This window comes from Delphinapterus leucas, chromosome 9 (assembly GCF_059928025.1).
Source record: "Delphinapterus leucas isolate spDelLeu-1000000601 "Yukka" chromosome 9, BTC_Dleu_Yukka2, whole genome shotgun sequence".
Lineage (NCBI taxonomy): Eukaryota > Metazoa > Chordata > Mammalia > Artiodactyla > Monodontidae > Delphinapterus > Delphinapterus leucas.
In genome coordinates, this window is record NC_143137.1 from 105,548,222 (window position 1) to 105,568,385 (window position 20,164).

A 20,164-nucleotide genomic window follows, 5' to 3' on the forward strand; every position below is an offset into this window, starting at 1 on the left:
AAAAGCATCTATGTCCTCTGTGTTACTTTATCTGGTGTTTATCTATCTGGTAACTGGAGAGGGAGGAAAAACTAACAAACCTAGACAATAAAGAGGAGAATAGAAATGGTTGTAGGTGAGCGCAGACGTGTAGGTAAAAGCACCACAGAGACAGTGCACCTGCCACAGGGAGGCTGGGGATGCATCACAAACATTACAACGTTCTATCCTCTATATACTAAAACGACTACTAATGACTAATCTAAATGCATTATTAGTGATTAAGTGATCGTGTCTCAAGACTGTATATAATGTTCTTAGTATCCTCCAAAAATATATTCTTAAGTGCTTAGACTGTGAATCGTTAATCTTAATATTGCCTAGAAGCCCCTGCCTGTGGCAGTGTATGACCATGTGCTCAGTGAAGCATTGGGGGCGGGGTGGGAGGGAGGAGGGGGAAAGGATGCAAGAGAAAGAGGGGGGAAATACAAAGCACACAGAGGAGCGCTAATTTTTATCAAGTGACAAAAGCCAAACTAATATTGCGGAAATAAATTTGTGTCCTGCATGGAGCAGAGAACATTTGAACCAGCATGATTATTAGTCGTGTGTGTGTGTGTGTGTGTGTGTGTGTGTGTGCGCGCGCGCACGCGTGTGTGTGTGTGTGTGTGTGTTGAGAGACAGGGCAAGAGGACAAACGTCTGACTTTGAATTCCCTGAAGCCTGAGAGGCATGAGCTTAAATAAGGTGGGAAGGTAACTCACAGAATGCTTTTTTTGTTTGTTTCCTTGGGCATAAATTTATTTATTTATTTTTGGCTGCATTGGGTCTTCGTTGCTGTGCACAGGTTTTCTCTAGTTGCGGCGAGCGGGGTCTACTCTTCGTTGCGGTGTGCGGGCTTCTCATTGCGGTGGCTTTTCTTGTTGTGGAACATGGGCTCTAGGTGCGTGGGCTTCAGTAGTTGTGGCACGTGGGCTCAGTAGTTGTGGTTCACGGGCTCTAGAGCTCAGGCTCAGTTGTTATGGTGCATGAGCTTAGTTGCTCCGTGGCATGTGGGATCCTCCTGGACCAGGGCTCGAACCTGTGGCCCCTGGGTTGGCAGGCGGATTCTTAACCACTGCACCACCAGGGAAGTCCGAGTCTTGGCATACAGCCTTTTGATGGATACAGCCTTTTGATGCCTTCTTCCTATTCTGTTGAATATACTTACAATTCCATTTGGAAAAACCATAATGACAAAGGTCCGTAGATACCCTGTGTAAAACAAGGAATGGCAGAAAACGTTATGGCTTCTGAATAAATGTTAGCATGATGCACAGCCAGCTTCTGGTTAGGATGAGACGGAGAAAAGCCCAGGGTAGCCTTTCTTCCCTGCTGATGACATACAACTAAAAGAGTTGGACAAAATATAAAAAGCAGCTACCTGAGTATGATGAAAAGTAAACAAAAGGAGGCAGATTGTGGAGGGAAGTAAAAGCTGGAAATGTGGCCCATGCGGGGGTGAGTTTACTGTTTTTCTTTTCTCTCAAAGCTTGAGCTGAGGCTTGAGCTGCAGTGACAGAGCCGCAAGGTGGTGACAGCGCGGTGGGTGACTAAAATTATGAGAGAAACTCCACCGTTCTAGAAAGAACCAGAACAAAATAGTCCTGTTGGCCAGAGAGTGTAGGAGGAAGGCTTGAGAAGGCCGGACAGGAGAGCAGACGCCCTGACTTCATGTGTGTGGCCTGCTGCCGGCTTGCCTCATAGCTTCTCTTTCACGGAGATGGACCCACGGCAGCACAGCAGCGGCTCTGAGATTTTGACAAAGATTTAGCCACAGCTCGGGTCTTAGACCGTCCACTGAGGGGCACATGGGCAGAACATGCCTATTGTAAAGGTTCTGAAAATGGAACTGAGATTGTTACCACCTCCCATAGAAAAGGAGGGGCATTTATGGTCTGAACATTTCTGGTTGATTGTGTGATGAAACAAACAAAAGCACCCAGAATCTCCCAATATAATATTCAGTATGTCTAGGATACAGTTCAAAATTAGTCGACATACCAAGACCTAGGCAAATGTGACCAATTTGCAAGGGGAAAGAGAACCAGCAGATGCCAACCCACTCCATCAGGACACAGATGTTGGATTATCACACAGAGACTCTGAAGGCAGGTAGTGTAACTAGGCTTCACGTGGTAAAGGTAAGTACAGCTAAAATGAATGAAAAGATATGATCTCTCAGCCAAGACAGAGAAACTATAGAAAATAACCAGATGAAAATTTGAGAAATGAAAATACAACATCTGAAAAAAATTCATTATATGGGCTTAATAATAGGACAATGACAAGAGAAAAGAATTAGTGAAACCGAAGATCAGTAGAAATTATCCAATCTGAAGAAGTGGGAAAAAATGGAAACAATTTTGAAAAAAATGAAACAGCTTCAGAAACCTATGGGACATATATGAAAAGGTCTAACGTTCTCATCCTTGTAGTCTCAGAAGCAAATAAGAGATAAATGCAGAAAAATAATTTATTTGAAGACATAATAGCTGAAAACATCCCAAATTTTGTTAAAAAAGTAAATTTATAGAGTCAAGAAACTGAGGAAATCAGAAACAAGATAAAGTCAAGGAAAACTATATCCAGACACATCATAAATTTCACAAAACCAAAGATGAGGAAGTCTTGAAAGCAGCTAGAGGAACAAAACACACACATTAATATGGGAGAATAATGATACAAATGACTGCAGATTTCTTATCGAAAACCAAGGAGACCAGAAGAGAAGGGAACTACACTGTAAAGCACTGAAATAAAGGAAATGCCAATGCAGATCCAGTAAAAATATCCTTTAAGAATGAGGATGAGGGACTTCCCTGGTGGCACAGTGCTTAAGACTCCATGCTCCCGATTCAGGGGGCCCAGGTTCAATCCCTGGTCAGGGAACTAGATCCCACATGCATGCTGCAACTAAGAGCTCACATGCCACAACTAAGGAGCCAGTGTGCTGCAACTAAGGAGCCCACCTGCCACAACCAAGACCCAGTGCAACCAAATTAAAAAAAAAAAAAAGAGAATGAGGGTGAAATGAAGTCATTCTTAGATGAAGGGAAACCAAGGGACTTCTTTGTCAACAGATCTGCTAAAGGAAGTTCTTCAGGGCTAAGGGAAATGACACCAAAATGAAACTTGGAACTTCAGGAAAGAAGAAAGAACAACAGATAAGACAAATATCTATAACTATGAGACAATTTTCTTAAGTTCTTTAAAATAGGTATGACTGTTGAAAAGAAAAATTATAACATTAGCTGATGGGGTTTTAATATATGTAGATGGACAATTCTTAAGGAAAGGTCAATGGGTGAAGTTAAAGGGACCTCTTGGTAAAATATTAGCTCTAAATTGACTTTGAAAGGTTAGTTATGTGTATTAAGATTGCCAGAGCAACCACTAAAAAAATACAGAGACAAAGTATGTACAGAGGGAACACACCTCAACATAATAAAGCCATATGTGACAAACTCAGAGCTAACATCATACTCAACAGTGAAAAGCTGAGCACTTTCCTCTAAGATTAGGATCTAGACAAAGATGCCTACTCTCACCACTTTTGTTCAATGTAGTATTGGTAGTCCCAGCCACAGCAATCAGAGAAGAAAAAGAAGTAAAAGGTTTCCAAATGGGAGAAAAAGAAATAAAACTGTCACTATTTGCAGATGACATGATACCATATACAGAGAACCATAAAGACTCTACCAAAAAACTATTACAACAAATAAATGAATTCAGTAAAGTTGCAGGATACAAAATTAATACATAAAAATCTGCTGCATTTCTATACACTAATAACAAATTATCAGAAACAGAAATAAAGAAAACAACTCCATTTACAATTGCACCAGAAAGAATAAAATGCCTAGGAATAAATTTAACTAAGAAGATGAAAGAACTATACTCTGTCCTAGTCAACACTGTACTAGAATTCCTAACAGTAAATTAAGACAAGAATCAGAGAGAGAAGGGGAGGGAAGAGTGAGGGTGGGGAGGGGAAGAGAGGGAAAGAAGAAAGAAGCAAGCAAATTGGAGAGGAAGAAATAAAAAACTCTGTATTCACAGACAACATGATGATTTATGTAGAGAATCATCAAAAAATCTACTAGAACTAATAAGTGAAGTTAGTAAGTTCAACTGTATATATATAATTTTTAGATGCTAGTAATAAGAAATTGGAAAAATAAATTTTAAAAACAGTCTTATTCACAACAGCAGTGAAAAACATGAAAAACATGCTAAAAGCAAACCCCCCCCCCAAAAAACCACTAATGAAAGAAATAACAGAAGACCTAAAAAAGTGGACAGATCTTCCAAGTTTGTGTATTAGAGGCACCAATATTGGTAAGATGGCAATTCTTCCTAACCAGTCTATTGATTCAACACAATCCCAGTCAAAATCTCAGCATGATTGTTTGTAGAAATCTACAAGCTCTTCCTAAAATAGCCAAAACAGTTTTGAAAAGAAGAACAAATTTGGAGGACTCACACTGATTTGAAAGCTTACTATGAAGTTACAGTAATGAGAGAATGTGATGTCGATTAAATTAATGAAACATAATAAAAAGTCCAGAAATAGTCCCACACTAATTAACTTTTGACAAAGGAGAAAAAGCAAGTTGATGGTGCTGGAAGAGTTGGACATTCGTATGCAAAAATAAACCTTGACTCACAGCTCACACCTTACAAAAGTTAACTCAAAATGCGTTAAATGTAAAAAGTATGATCTAAATATAAAGCTTAAAACTATAAAACTTCTAGAAGAAAAAATAAGAGAACGTTTTTGTGACTTTGAGTTGGGAAAAGATTTCTTAGACACAATACCCAAAATGTGATCCGGAAAAAGAAAAGAATGGATAATTTGGACTTCATTTAAATTTAAAACTTCTGCTTGGAAAAAGCCATTGAAGAGAATGAAAAGACAGTTCACAGGCTGGGAGACAGGATTGCAAACCAAATACTTGACAAAGGACTTATACCCACAATTTATAAACACTCAAATTTCAATGGTAAGAAAACAGCCAATCCAATAAAAAGTGAGCAAACGATTTGAAAGCCACCTCATCAAAGAAGATATATACATGTCAAAAAAGCACATGAAAAAATGCTCATCATTAGTATCCATTAGTGAAATGTAGATATACCCATTAGAACAGCAAACAAACAAAACCTGACACGTGAAATGGCGGCAGCAATGGAAAGCAAGCAGAACTCTTACACGGGGCTGGAGAGAATGTAACGGTGGTACAGCCATTTTTGGAAAACCGTTTGCCAATTTCTTTCTTTCTTTTTTTTTTAAAAATTGAAATATAGTTGATTTACAATGTTGCACTAGTTTCAGGTGTACAACACAGTCATTCAATATTTTTATAGCTTATACTCCATTTAAAGTCATTACATATAAAATATTGGTTATATTCCCAGTGCTGTGCATTATATCCTTGTATCTTATTTATTTTATACCTCGTAGTTTGCACTTCTTAATCCCCTTCCCCTATCTTGCCCCTCCCCCCAGCCCTCTCCCCTTTGGTAACCACTAGTTTGCTCTTTTGTATCAATGAGTCTGTTTCTGTTTTGTTATAGTCACTCACTCGTTTTATTATTTAGATTCCACATATAAGTGAAAACATACAATAATTGTCTTTCTTTGTCTGACTTACTTCACTAGGGTATGACATTTGACAATTTCTTATGAAGTTAAACATAACACGTATGAGCCAGCAATTCCACCTCTATGTATCAATATTTACCTAAGAGAAGTTTAAACTTATGTTCACAATAAAACCTGTCTGAGAATGTCTACAGCAACTTTATTCATTGTCACCAAAACTGGAAATAGATGAAGGAATAGCTAGTTGTGATGTATCCATACGGTGGAATGTGACTCAGCAATAAGAAGGAACACATTCATTATACCTGCCAGGAAGCTCAAATGTATCAATTGTGCTAAGTGAAAGTAGCCATATTCAAAAGGCTACTACTGTGATTGACTACAAAGAGACAGCAAGAGAGAAGGTCCAGAATAGGCAAATGTAGATAGCAAGTAGGTCAGTGATTGCCTAGGGTTGAGGTGGGGTTCGGGGGAGTGACCACTGAGTGCAATAGGGCTTCTTTGGGTGCTGATTGAAAGGGTTCTAATGTTGATTGCGGTCATGGTTGTGCAACTCTGTGAATATGCTAAAAACCACTGAATTGTACACTTTAAATGAGTAAATTGGGTAGTATGTATATCTCAATAAAGCTGAATAGAAACTTAAAAAATGAGAATGAGAAAAGTGAATTTGAATTACTTAAAAACTCTACCTGCCACAATTAGCATTTTCTGAACTAGATTATGGCTGGGGTGGGGTCAGTCCTCACATCAGTATGTGGAAGTTTAATTCCCGTCCAACCAGTCAGTCCAGCAGGAAAATTCATTGACCAAGCAGACCGTATCAGCACTCAAAAACAAGGTACTCACAGGGTTGCCAGGTAAAATAAAGGATGCTCAGTGAAATTTGAGTTTCAGGTAAACAGCAAACAATTTTTTAGTATATGTCCCAGATATTGTATGGGACTTAACTGTACTAAAAGATTATTCATAGTTTATGTAAAATTAAAATTTAACTGGGAATCTTGTGTTTCTACTTGCTAAGTCCTGCATCCCTGGGTACATTCACTATTTCAAATCCTACCATCTTAGAAAAGGCACTGGTGATCTGATATTCACCACGTATGTGTCTTTTTAATGTTGTATTGTGATATCCAGATGGAATTTAAGGAAGTGATTTGCATTTTCTTTATTTCTTATGTATCAGATACATTTTGCTTCTAAAATGAAGTAACCTGAAGGGATAATATTTGATGAGTATATTTTATATTTCTTTGATTAAAATGAAAGCTCAATAAATCTGCAGAATGGCTGTTATGAATACAACTTGTTAGTACATTTATGACATTGCTGGTCATTCTGCTTTTGTTTTTGATTGAATTGGGCTTATTTATCACATGACTTGTTGAAGTATGGGGATCCATATGTCTCCTTAGCTAATAAATACAGTACACATAATATTTCCATGTCTAAATCAATTGCTCCAGATTTCAATTTTTTATTGTAATATCAGTTCCAGAAATTTTGTGAAACCACACAGAGTAAAGATGGTTTGCTCAAAGTGACAAAATTTCAGTGGTAGTGAAAGCTGAAAGTCATACTTTTCTTATCAGTTTCCTGGTATGAATTTTACGTTATTTGTAAGTTGCCCAGTAATAGTTTCCCAACAACATTAAAATCTAAATGGTGTTTTGAATTGTGTGATTTTTTAATTTTAAAAATTATTTTATAATTTCAGGAGCCTCTGTTCTTGAAGCTGGGACCTCAGAAAGTTACAAAAATAATAAAGCAAAACTCTACTGGCATGGGATTGGGTTCTTAAATTATGAAATGCCTCCAGATATCATTCTCCAGGTAAAAGCTAGATTTAAAATAACCTGTTTAAATTTTAGGATTCTGTTCCTATCACTTACCAGGAAAAATTTTAGTGTCTGAAATGGCAACAACTCTGAACTTGTCAGGGAAACTGAAACTGTACTCTTGCATTTTTACAGTCATCAAAGTACGTGAAATATTTCCTACTTATGGGAAATGAACTATGATTAATTAATTAATTAATAATTATTTATTATTCTAAGATCAGTGAACTACAGTATGTACTTCTCAAATAAAACATACACATTCCATATCTTTTCTTTAAGTTGATTCTGTGGTCTCCCTTTTCCACTGAAAACTTCAGTCACTCAACAAACACTTGTTGAAGATGCATGACCCCTAAGTGCAAGTACTGTGCTATGTGCTGTTCAGGCCAACACATTTTTATAAAGTCCAATTATAATAGGAGAAATTTCCAAGTAAGATTTTCACTATCATTTCAGTTCAATTCAAAAGGCATTAGACACCAACTGACAGTACAGTTCTTCTTAACTATAACTACACACCTGAATTTATTTCCAGTTTAGAAATACCTTCAGCGGCAAATATATAGATCTCACTCCAGCGTACAGTCTAGATCTAGAAAATGGTAGACATCATTTTTCTTTCTTACCACCAGTATAGCCAGCTTCGCTATCACCACCATTATCATCACCACTACTACCATCACCACCTCCATCACCATCATCACCTGCCATCATTGTCACCACAGTGACTGCCACCACCCTCTTCATTACCACCACCAGCACTGCCTTCACCAGTGCCTTCACCACTCATACCAACTAGCTGCCTGTAGCAACTTACAGTCTAGTTAGAGCAATAAAAGAAAACATACTCACACAATAAAAGGCTCTGATTGACATCAGCACAACCAAAACTATGGGTATCATGGAAGCTTTCCTGTTTGATACATCCCACACAGTGCCTTCATATTATAGGCATAAGCAAGTTCTTCGGTCAATAGTGATTAGCTGGCCAACATTGTAGGAGTGGATTTATATAAGCAGATAAAAGATTAATGCAGTGTTTTCTTTCCAGCCGGATGTCCACCCTGGGATGTGCTGGGCCTTTCCAGGTTCCCAGGGTCATGCCCTAATCAAGCTTGCCAGGAAGATCATACCAACTGCTGTCACCATGGAGCACATCTCAGAGAAGGTGTCTCCCTCAGGAAACATCTCCAGCGCACCCAAGGAATTTTCTGTCTATGTGAGAAGCTGTCTAAATCTTCATTCAGAAGGGGTTATAGTAGATGATTGGTTAGGAATTGGGAGCTGGGATCTCATCTGAACTGTGCAGCTAACCATTTGTATCACTGTAAGAAAATCACTTACTTCCTGGATCTCTGTTTTGTCATCTACAAAGTAAGAGGGTTGGACCAGATGATTACTATTACTTAATCTATTGTTTACTTTTATCAAAGTTATACGAGTATAATTTAAAAAGAAACATTTCGATGTTTATAAGGAAACATGATTTTCCCTTGTCCTACTTCTCCCACCCCAATTTTTACTCTCTGGAAGCTTCCACTTGCAACAGTCTTAGCTGCTTATGTCATTACTGACTTCATGTTTGCTTTTACTGTTATTCCTTGATTTTTCAGTTTTGATTATTATCTACTGACTTCCTCTAATGGAAAATGGAGATTAGTTCTCTTCCATGCCTCTCCCATTCTCCCAAAATGTTTATGTCTTAACTTAAAAAAAAACCAAACAGGTTTATTGAGATATAATTCACACTCTGGTGATTCAGTCATGTAAAGTGTACACTTAGTGGCTTTTGGTATATTCACAGAGCTGTGTAACCATCAACATGATCAATTTTAGAATATTTTTACTATTCTCCAAAGAAAGCCTGCACCCCTTAGCTGTCACTTCCCATCCCCCACCTCACTCCCCCAGCCGCTGACAACCACTAATCTACTTTGTACCTGTAGCTTTCCCTATTTTGGATATTTTGTATAAAATGGAATCATATAATATGTGGTCTTTTGTTTTTTTTAATTAATTAATTTTTGGCTGCTTTGGGTCTCCGCTGCTGTGCGCAGGCTTTCTGTAGTTGCAGTGAGTGGTGGCTTCTCTTTGGTGCAGACCGTGGGCTCTAGGCACACAGACCTCAGTAGTTGTGGCTTGCGGGCTCTAGAGTGCAGCCTCAGTAGTTGTGGCGCACAGGCCCAGTTGCTCTGTGGCATGTGGGATCTTCCCAGACCAGGGCTCGAACCTGTGTCCCCTGCACTGGCAGGCAGATTCCTAACCACTGCGCCACCAGGGAAGTACTGGTCTTTTGTGAATGGCTTCTTTCACTCAGCATGTTTCCAAGGTTCATGTATGTTATAATGTGTCAGTACTTCGTATTTTTAATTGCTGGATAATATTTTCTTATATGGATAGACCCCTTTTATTGATCCGTTCATCAGTTGCTGGACATTTGAATGGTTCCCACCCATTTGGCTATTATGAATAAATCTGCTGTGAGGAGCTGTGTACAAGGTTTTCTGTGGACCTCAGGCTTCATTTCTCTTGGGTTTGTGCCACAGAGCGGAATTGCTAGATCACATGATGAATCCGTGTTTCATGTGTGAGACACTGCCAGACGGCTTATCTCAGTTTCAATCCATAGCCAACATTTTCACTGTGACTCTGTGAACAATATTGTTTTAGTTGAGTCATACAATGCACTGGAATACTATTTTCTTTACATGAAAATTTTGATGTTCTTGAGGATAATTGCCTCATTTTAATTTAATTTGCTTAGTTATCTATATTTCTATCATGAAAACACTTCCAACCTCTTCTTCAGATGTGTAAATATCCTCCCATTCTGCCCATTCATGTCAGATACGTTATAAATAATTTCTTTTTTATTTTTTAAAGGTATCCTCTGGAGCGCTGCTCATCTACTCCAAGCTGGTTGCTGGCCAGGCCTAATGCACAATTGTTGTCAGGGGGTTTCATGTCCACATCCTGGGGATTTGACTTATCTAATCTATTTTTTTTAACATCTTTATTGGAGTATAATTGCTTTACAATGGTGTGTTAGTTTCTGCTTTATAACAAAGTGAACCAGTTTTACATATACCTATGTCCCCATATCTCTTCCCTCTTGCGTCTACCTCCCTCCTACCCTCCCTATCCCACCCCTCAAGGCGGTCACAAAGCACCGAGCTGATCTCCCTGTGCTATGAGACTGCTTCCCACTAGCTATCTATTTTACATTTGGTAGTGTATATGTGTCCATGCCACTCTCTCACTTTGCTCCAACTTACCCTTCCCCCTCCCCATATCCTCAAGTCCATTATCTAGGAGGTCTGTGTCTTTATTCCTGTCTTGCCCCTAGGTTCTTCATGACCATTTTTAAAAAATTTTTTTGGATTCCATATATATGTGTTAGCATAAGATATTTGTTTTTCTCTTTCTGACTTACTTCACTCTGTATGACAGAATCTAGGTCCATCCACCTCACTACAGATAACTCAATTTCATTTATTTTTATGGCTGAGTAATATTCCATTGTATATATGTGCCACATCTTCTTTATCCATTCATCTGTTGATGGACACTTAGGTTGCTTCCATGTCCTGGCTATTGTAAATAGAGCTGCAATGAACATTTTGGTACATGACTCTTTTTGAATTATGTTTTTCTCAGGGTATATGCCCATTAATGGGATTGCTGGGTCATATGGTAGTTCTATTTTTAGTTTTTTAAGGAACCTCCATGCTGTTCTCCATAGTGGCTGTATCAATTTACATTCCCACCAGCAGTGCAAGAGGGTTCCCTTTTCTCCACACCCTCTCCAGCATTTATTGTTTGTAGATTTTTTGATGATGGACATTCTGACTGGTGTGAGGTGATACCTCACTGTAGTTTTGTCTAATCTATTATTTTAAAAATCTTTTCTATCTTATTTTTCTTCTTTGTTTTCTGTTCCACCTTCTGGAATATTTTATCAATTTATATTTTAAACCCTATGCTAAATTTTTCATTTCTGCTGTCATGATTATTCTAAGACTCTTTTTCTATAAATACTCCGTTTTCTAGAGTGTATATGTTTTCCTATATTACTGGATGCAATTACAGTTTTGTTCCATGTTTTTAGCTCCCTCACATCTTTACTCCCAAGTACCCCCTTTCCTATTTGTTAACAGGGGCTCCATGTTTCTTGTTAGTTGCTTTCCACATGTGTCTGGTGGCTGGCTTTTGCTGCACACATGAGAGGCAAGTCAACAGTGAGCTTCACGGCTAGATGGTCTGGTTGGAGACTGCAGAGTGCGGTATCCAGAAGTTTGACCCCAGGAATCCTGCAACCTTGTGCCCAGGGGGTTTCAGCTTGGCCAATGTGCTGGGTGTGGAGGTGCACAGCCCACCATTCATGCAGAGGTTATACCTTCACCTCTTAGTTTTGCAGGGTGCTCCTGAGGTTAACTTTCCTAGAGCTGGGGGGAAAAAGATAATCCTTTTCTGGACAAGGGCAGGGGTGATGACCAGGGTATAACTGCTTCTTAAAAAGACAGTTAGCCCACTCTCAGATGTGGGGACCCCTCAACCTCATGCTGGGCCCCATTGCCCGGCCCCAGCTCTGGCCCCTTCTGGGCCCTTGCAGTAAACATCAGCACTAGCATGCTGTTGATTCCCCCTACGGCCAGGGTAGCGTGAGTTTTTTCCAGGCCACTATACCAGTCACCATTTGGCCATCTCCAGATGTTTTTCTCTCAGTGTCTGCTCCCATGTTTTCCTCAGAGGTTTATGCTTTACTTCAATCCCTTCGTGTTCCTATCCAAAGGAGGGCTCAGAGTTAAACAAGGGTGCTCAGCCTGCCTTGTGTGCCATTCAAACCATTAAATGCCATGGTCCTGGAGTTATAAAACACAGAGACTACTGTCCTTTGATGCAAGCCTGATGCCATCCACAGTCAGTGTCTGCAGACACCTATAGTTGAGCTATGTTGGATTTGAGCAGATCAAACCCTGTCTCACAAAAGTGTGCACAGTTGCTCATTATAGAGGGATTTTATGGATGAATCCTTCAGGCAAGAATCCTTTAGTAAGAAAAATTACTTCTCATTGTTTTTCTCTAATATTAGTGAATTTATGAACCAAGTGAAATTAAAATAGAATGATAAAGAAGGTGGAAATAAAAGTAGCATGCCTCTCAACAGGCTAAAGGAACTATATGAGACTTTATATATATATATATATATATATATATATATATATATATAAAATGTGAAATATGTATATTGATATGTCAATATATAGATGAATGTATATATTATATATAATATATATAATTGAATATATTATATATAATTGAATATAATATATATTAGAAATAATTGAATATATAATATATATTATATAAAATTGTGAGTGCATTATTTAGTCATTATGTATCCAATTCTTTTAATAAATTAATTTATAAATAGTTTAAATGTTGATATTATGATTTTCATTATATTGAATAAAATGACTGAACTTATGAAATCTTTATTTTGTTGTGTTACTATGATTCAAGGAACCTAACAACAAACTTTAGATTTACAGGGTAAATTAACTTCCACCAGTGTGCTCTCCTCTCAAAAATCTTCAATTTTAAATGGTAGAGAGAAGCAAGAAGAACTACAATCCTGCAGCCTGTGGAACAAAAACCACATTCACAGAGAAATAGACAAGATGAAAAGGCAGAGGGTTATGTGACAGATGAAGGAACAAGATAAAACCCCAGAAAAACAACTTAATGAAGTGGAGATAGGCAACCTTCCAGAAAAAGAATTCAGAATAACGATAGTGAAGATGATCCAGGACCTCAGAAAAAGAATGGAGGCAAAGATCGTGAAGATGCAAGAAATGTTTAACAAAGACCTAGAAGAATTAAAGAACAAACAAACAGAGATGAACAATAAAATAACTGAAATGAAAACTACACTAGAAGGAATCAATAACAGAATAACTGAGGCAGAAGAATGGATAAGTGACCTGGAAGACAGAATGGTGGAATTCGCTGTGGAACAGAATAAAGAAAAAAGAATGAAAATAAATGAAGACAGCCTAAGAGACCTCTGGGATAATATTAAACGCAACGACATTCGCATTATAGGGGTCGCAGAAGGAGAAGAGAGCAAGAAAGGACCAGAGAAAATATTTGAAGAGATTATAACCAAAAACTTCCCTAACATGGGAAAGGAAATAGCCACCCAAGTCCAGGAAGCGCAGTGAGTCCCATACAGGATAAACCCAAGGAGAAACACGCCGAGACACATAGTAATCAAACTGGCAAAAAATAAAGACAAAGAAAAATTATTGAAAGCAGCAAGGGAAACATGACAAATAACACACAAGCGAACTCCCATAAGGTTAACAGCTGATTTCTCAGCAGAAACTCTACAAGCCAGAAGGGAGTGTCATGATATACTTAAAGTGATGAAAGGGAAGAACGTGCAGCCAAGATTACTCTACCTGGCAAGGATCTCATTCAGATTCCATGGAGAAATCAAAAGCTTTACAGACAAGCAAAAACTAAGAGAATTCAGCACCACCAAACCAGCTCTACAACAAATGCTAAAGGAACTTCTGTACGTGGGAAACACAAGAGAAGAAAAGGACCCACAAAAACAAACCCAAAACAATTAAGAAAATGGCCAAAGGAACATACATATCGATAATTACCTTAAACGTGAATGGATTAAATGCTCCAACCAAGAGACACAGGCTTGCTGAATGGATACAGAAACAAGACCCATATATATGCTGTCTACAAGAGACCCACTTCAGACCTAGGGATACATACAGACTGAAAGAGAGTGGATGGAAAAAGATATTCCATGCAAATGGAAATCAAAAGAAAGCTGGAGTAGCAATACTCATATCAGATAAAATAGCCTTTAAAATAAAGAATGTTACAAGAGACAAGGAAGGACACTACATAATGATCAAGTTATCAATCCAAGAAGAAGATATGACAATTAAAAATATGTATGCAGCCAACATAGGAGCACCTCAATACATAAGGCACTGCTAACGGCTATAAAAGAGGAAATCAACAGTAACACAATAATAGTGGGGGACTTTAACACCTCACTTACACCAATGGACAGATCATCCAAAATGAAAATAAATAAGGAAACAGAAGCTTTAAATGACACAATAGACCAGATAGATTTAATTTATATTTATAGGACATTCCATCCCAAAACAGCAGATGACACTTTCTTCTCAAGTGTGCACAGAACAGTCTCCAGGATAGATCACATCTTGGGTCACAAATCAAGCCTCAGTAAATTTAAGAAAATTGAAGTCATATCAAGCATCTTTTCTGTCCACGACGCTATGAGATTAGAAATGAATTACAGGGAAAAAAATGTAAAAAACACAAACAGGGCTTCCCTGGTGGTGCAGTGGTTGAGAGTCCGCCTGCCGATGCAGGGGACACGGGTTCGTGCCCCGGTCTGGGAAGATCCCACATGCCGCGGAGCGGCTGGGCCCGTGAGCCATGGCCACTGAGCCTGCATGTCCGGAGCCTGTGCTCCACAACGGGAGAGGCCACCGCAGTGAGAGGCCCGCATACCACAAAAACAAAAAACAACAACAACAACAAAAAAACACAAATACATGGAGGCTAAACAATACATTACTAAATAACCAAGAGATCACTGAAGAAATCAAAGAGGAAATCAAAATATACCTAGAGACAAATGACAATGAAAACATGATGATCCCAAACCTATGGGATGCAGCAAAAACCTTTCTAAGAGGGAAGTTTATAGCTATACAAGCTGATCTCAAGAAACAAAAAAAAATCTCAAATAAACAATCTAACCTTACACCTAAAGGAACTAGAGAAAGAAGAACAAACAAAATTCAAAGTTAGCAGAAGGAAATAAAGATCAGAGCAGAAATAAATGAAATAGAAACAAAGAAAACAATAGCAAAGGTCAATAAAACTAAAAGCTGGTTCTTTGAGAAGATAAGCAAAATTGATAAGCCATTAGCCAGACTCATCAAGAAAAAGAGGGAGAGGACTCAAATCAATAAAATTAGAAATGAAAAAGGAGAAGTTACAACAGACACCACAGAAATACAAAGCATTCTAAGAGACTACTACAAGCAACTGTATGCCAATAAAATGGACAACCTGGAAGAAATGGACAAATTCTTAGAAAGGTATAACCTTCCAAGACTGAACCAGGAAGAAATAGAAAATATGAACAGACCAATCACAAGTAATGAAATTGAAACTGTGATTAAAAATCTTCCAACAAACCAAAGTCCAGGACCAGATGGCTTCACAGGTGAATTCTATCAAACATTTAGAGAAGAGCTAACACTCATCCTTCTCAAACTCTTCCAAAAAACTGCAGAGGAAGGAACACTCCCAAACTCATTCTATGAGGCCACCATCACCCTGATACCAAAACCAAACAAAGATACTACAAAAAAAGAAAATTACAGACCAATATCACTGATGAATATAGATGCAAAAATCCTCAACAAAATACTAGCAAACAGAATCCAACCACACATTAAAAAGATCATACACCATGATCAAGTGGAATTTATCCCAGAGATGCAAGGAGTCTTCAATATATGCAATCAATGTGATACACTGTATTAACAAACTGAAGAATAAAAACCATATGATCATGTCAATAGATGCAGAAAAAGCTTTTGACAAATTCAACAACCATTTGTAAAAAAAACTCTCCAGAAAGTGGGCATAGAGGGAAGGTACTTCAAGATAATAAAGGTCATATATGACAAACCCACAGCAAACGTCATTCTCAACGGTGAAAAACTGAAAGCATTTCCTCTAAGATCAGGAACAAGGCAAGGATGTCCCCTCTCACCAATATTATTCAACATAGTTTTGGTAGTCCTAGACACAGCAATCAGAGAAGAAAAAGAAATAAAAGGAATACAGTTTGGAAAAGAAGAACTAAAACTGTCACTGTTTGCAGATGACATGATACCATACATAGAGAATCCTAAAGATGCCAACAGAAAGCTACTAGAGCTAATCAATGAATTCGGCATTGCTGCAGGATACAAAATTAATGCACAGAAATCTCTTGCAGTTCTATATACTAATGATGAAAAATCTGAAAGAGAAATTAAGGAAACTCTCCAATTTACCATTGCAACAAAAAGAAAAAATACCTAGGAATAAACCTACCTAAGGAGACAAAAGACCTGTATGCAGAAAACTATAAGACACTGATGAAAGAAATTAAAGATGATACCAAGAGATGGAGAGATATACCATGTTCTTGGGTTGGAAGAATCAATACTGTGAAAATGACTGTACTACAGAAAGCAATCTGCAGATTCAATGCAATCCCTATCAAATTACCAATGGCATTTTTTTACAGAACTGGAACAAAATGTCTTAAAATTTGTATGGAGACACAAAAGACCCTGAATAGCCAAAGCGGTCTTGAGGGAAAAAAACGGAGCTGGAGGAATCAGACTCCCTGACTTCAGACTATACTACAAAGCTACCGTAATCAAGACAATATGGTACTGGCACAAAAACAGAAATATAGATCAATGGAAGAGGACAGAAAGCCCAGAGATAAACCCACGTACCTATGGTCAACTAATCTATGACAAAGGAGGCAAGGATATACAATGTAGAAAAGACAGTCTTTCCAATAAGTGGTGCTGGGAAAACTGGACAGCTACATGTAAAAGAATGAAATTAGAACACTCCCGAACACCATACACAAAAATAAACTCAAAATGGATTAAAGACCTAAATGTAAGACCGGACACCATAAAACTCTTAGAGTAGGAAGAACACTCTTTGAGGTAAATCACAGCAAGATATTTTTTGATCCACCTCCTAGAGTAATGGGAATAAAAACAGAAATAAACAAATGGGACCTAATGAAACTTCAAAGCTTTTGCATAGCAAAGGAAACCATAAACAAGACGAAAAGACAACCCTCAGAATGGGAGAAAATATTTGCAAATGAATCATCGGACAAAGGATTAATCTCCAAAATATATAAACAGCTCATGTGGCTCAATATTAAAAAAATAAACAACCCAATCCAAAAATGGGCAGACGACCTAAATAGACATTTCTCCAAAGAAGACATACAGATGGCCAAGAAGCACATGAAAAGCTGCTCAACATCACTAATTATTATAGAAATGCAAATCAAAACTACAATGAGGTATCACCTCACACCAGTTAGAATGGGCAGCATCAGAAAATCTAGAAGCAACAGGTGCTGGAGAGGGGTGAAGAAACAGCAACCCTCTTGCACTGTTGGTGGGAATGTAAATTGATACAGCCACTATGGAGAACAGTACAGAGGTTCCTTAAAGAATTAAAAATAGAATTACCATATGACCCAGCAATCCCACTACTGTGCATATAACCTGAGAAAACCATAATTCAAAAAGACACATGCACCCCAATGTTCATTGCAGCACTACTTACACTAGCCAGGTCATGGAATCAACCTAAATGCCCATCAACAGACGAATGGATAAAGAAGTGTGGTACATATATACAATGGAATATTACTCAGCCATAAAAAGGAACGAAAGTGGGTCATTTGTAGAGATGTGGATGGATCTGGAGACTGTCATACAGAGTGAAGTAAGTCAGAAAGAGAAAAACACATATCATATATTAACGCATATATGTGGAACCTAGAAATGGTACAGATGAACCAGTTTGCCAAGCAGAAATTGTGACACAGAAGTAGAGGAAAAACATGTGGACACCAAGGGGGGAAAGCGTCAGTGGGGTGGGGGTGGTGGTGTGATGAATTGGGCAATTGGGATTGACTTGTATACACTGATGTGTATTAAATGGATGACTAATAAGAAAAAAAATATTTGATAGTGGAAAAAAATAAATAAAGGTTAGAGAAGGAAGGTCAAAAGCACAAGGGTAATTGCATACACAAATCAACAAAAGCTTACTTTTTGGATGGAGCTATTTGTGTGATCAAAGTTTGGCAAACTGGTTAAGTTTCACGCATATTGGTTCAATATGGGGACTCATTTGGTGTTTATTTTATTCAAAGTATAGCAAATACATTTATGAGGCCAAAGTCAATTTTGGAATTTGCTCTGTCATCTCTCTTTCTCACCTCTTTGCTTATCTCTCTATCTGAATCTATTCGGCCCTTTGATTAGCCTGTTTCTTGCCTAAGGGCTCCCCCACCAGAGTTAAACACCTTTTGGGTTTATAGGGCAGTACTGGCAGCTAGCATAGCGCTGTGCCCCGGAGGACACCCAAAGATGTATGGAGAATAGTTGCTACTTGAACAGACCCTTGCCTCCATTTACTGTAACTGAACACCCATTCATTACAACCTCTGTGTCTGTTGTTTTCTTTACAGGGAGTCTCGAAACAATGTGAAGGAGAAGAAATTTTCCTAGGTCAGTTTATATATAATAAAACAGGAACCACCGTTCAAACATTTGCGCTCCAGGTAATGAGACCCTTGGGAAAAGATAGGGTATCAGTGACTCCATCCCAGGGAGGGATTTGTTGGGATTGCTTGATGCAAAGTGGTGTGTGTGAGAATAATTATGACAAAAGTATGCGATAAGCAAAGCTTGTCTGAATTTAAATTCTTAGCTCCAATCATGTACATAAGTTTTAATGCAAAAAATAGGCAAATATAAAATTTATTTCTAAGCCAAATTCGTCATCATTTGCTATCACTTTATATATATATATATATATATATATATATATATATTCTCTTTCTCATCCTTATCTTACTTGTTAGATTCCCTTGATAAGATTAGGTGCGATGGTCACTATCGTCTTCCTTCCCTAAAAGGGATGGGGATGATGATGGTACAAAATGAGATGGTTGGGGGCAGAGAGGAACTTGGAGAGAATAAATATTTAATACCAAATAATATAAGTAACACTTCTCACCCTAACTCAATGGGGAAAGAATACCAACTGGTAACTTAGAAACCCTTGAAAGTCATTAAGGCATATGAAATATATTTAATCATTTCTCGTTAGTCACAGGAAGTAATGAAGAGATGCAGAAGGCATCTCAAACCATGTAAAAACAAGTGTGTTACTACACTTCTTGGCCAATGGTGAGAAAATCTAAGCTGAAAGCAGTATATGTGTCAGAAATGAATGTACTTGTAGAGTTTCACATTCAGTTGTATACCCACATCCCTCCCTGGGGCAGCCAACAAGGAGCACCACGGAGGCTGGACAAGGCAGTGAGAGGCCTCGAAGTATAGACCACCATGTTATCTCCCTCCCCTGTATTTGCCTTTTTACGAGCTCTTTACTTACAGTAGCTCATTACATCATCCATTAGACTGGTACTTGAAAGTACTTGACTTAGAAGGGAAGACAGTGTTTTAATTTTTTATTACATCAGCATGACTCAGGGTTCTTTGAGAAGGTTTATTTTATAAGACATTAATTTCAATCTTTTCTGTATTTTCAGCATGAAGTTTCTGAATTCTTATTATGTATGAAACTTAAAATCCTTAGCAACTGGGGACACCCGAAGTATACTTGTTTATATAGATTCAGGGTTCATGGCACCCCAAGAGATGACACCTAGAAGAACTGGTGCAGAAGCCCGTGACCACATGTCCAAAATATTCAAGTGATTCCCTTAGTTTACACCACACCTATAGGAATAAAAAATCAGAAGTGAGAAAGAAACCTCCAAGTGGTTGCTACC

At 38.1% G+C, this 20,164-nt stretch overlaps 1 protein-coding gene across 1 annotated transcript in view; it reads left to right on the forward strand.

Moving 5' to 3' along the window:
• The window catches only part of SUN3 (Sad1 and UNC84 domain containing 3), a 46,100-nt gene extending 25,936 nt beyond the window's left edge, over window positions 1–20,164 (forward strand). Inside the window, exons 7-10 of the mRNA XM_022593241.3 lie at window positions 7,344–7,459; window positions 8,519–8,686; window positions 18,833–18,925; window positions 19,922–20,164. Of these exons, the coding sequence (XP_022448949.2) occupies window positions 7,344–7,459; window positions 8,519–8,686; window positions 18,833–18,925; window positions 19,922–20,041 (497 nt within the window). The 3' untranslated portion in view covers window positions 20,042–20,164. The remainder of the gene's footprint in view (window positions 1–7,343; window positions 7,460–8,518; window positions 8,687–18,832; window positions 18,926–19,921) is intronic.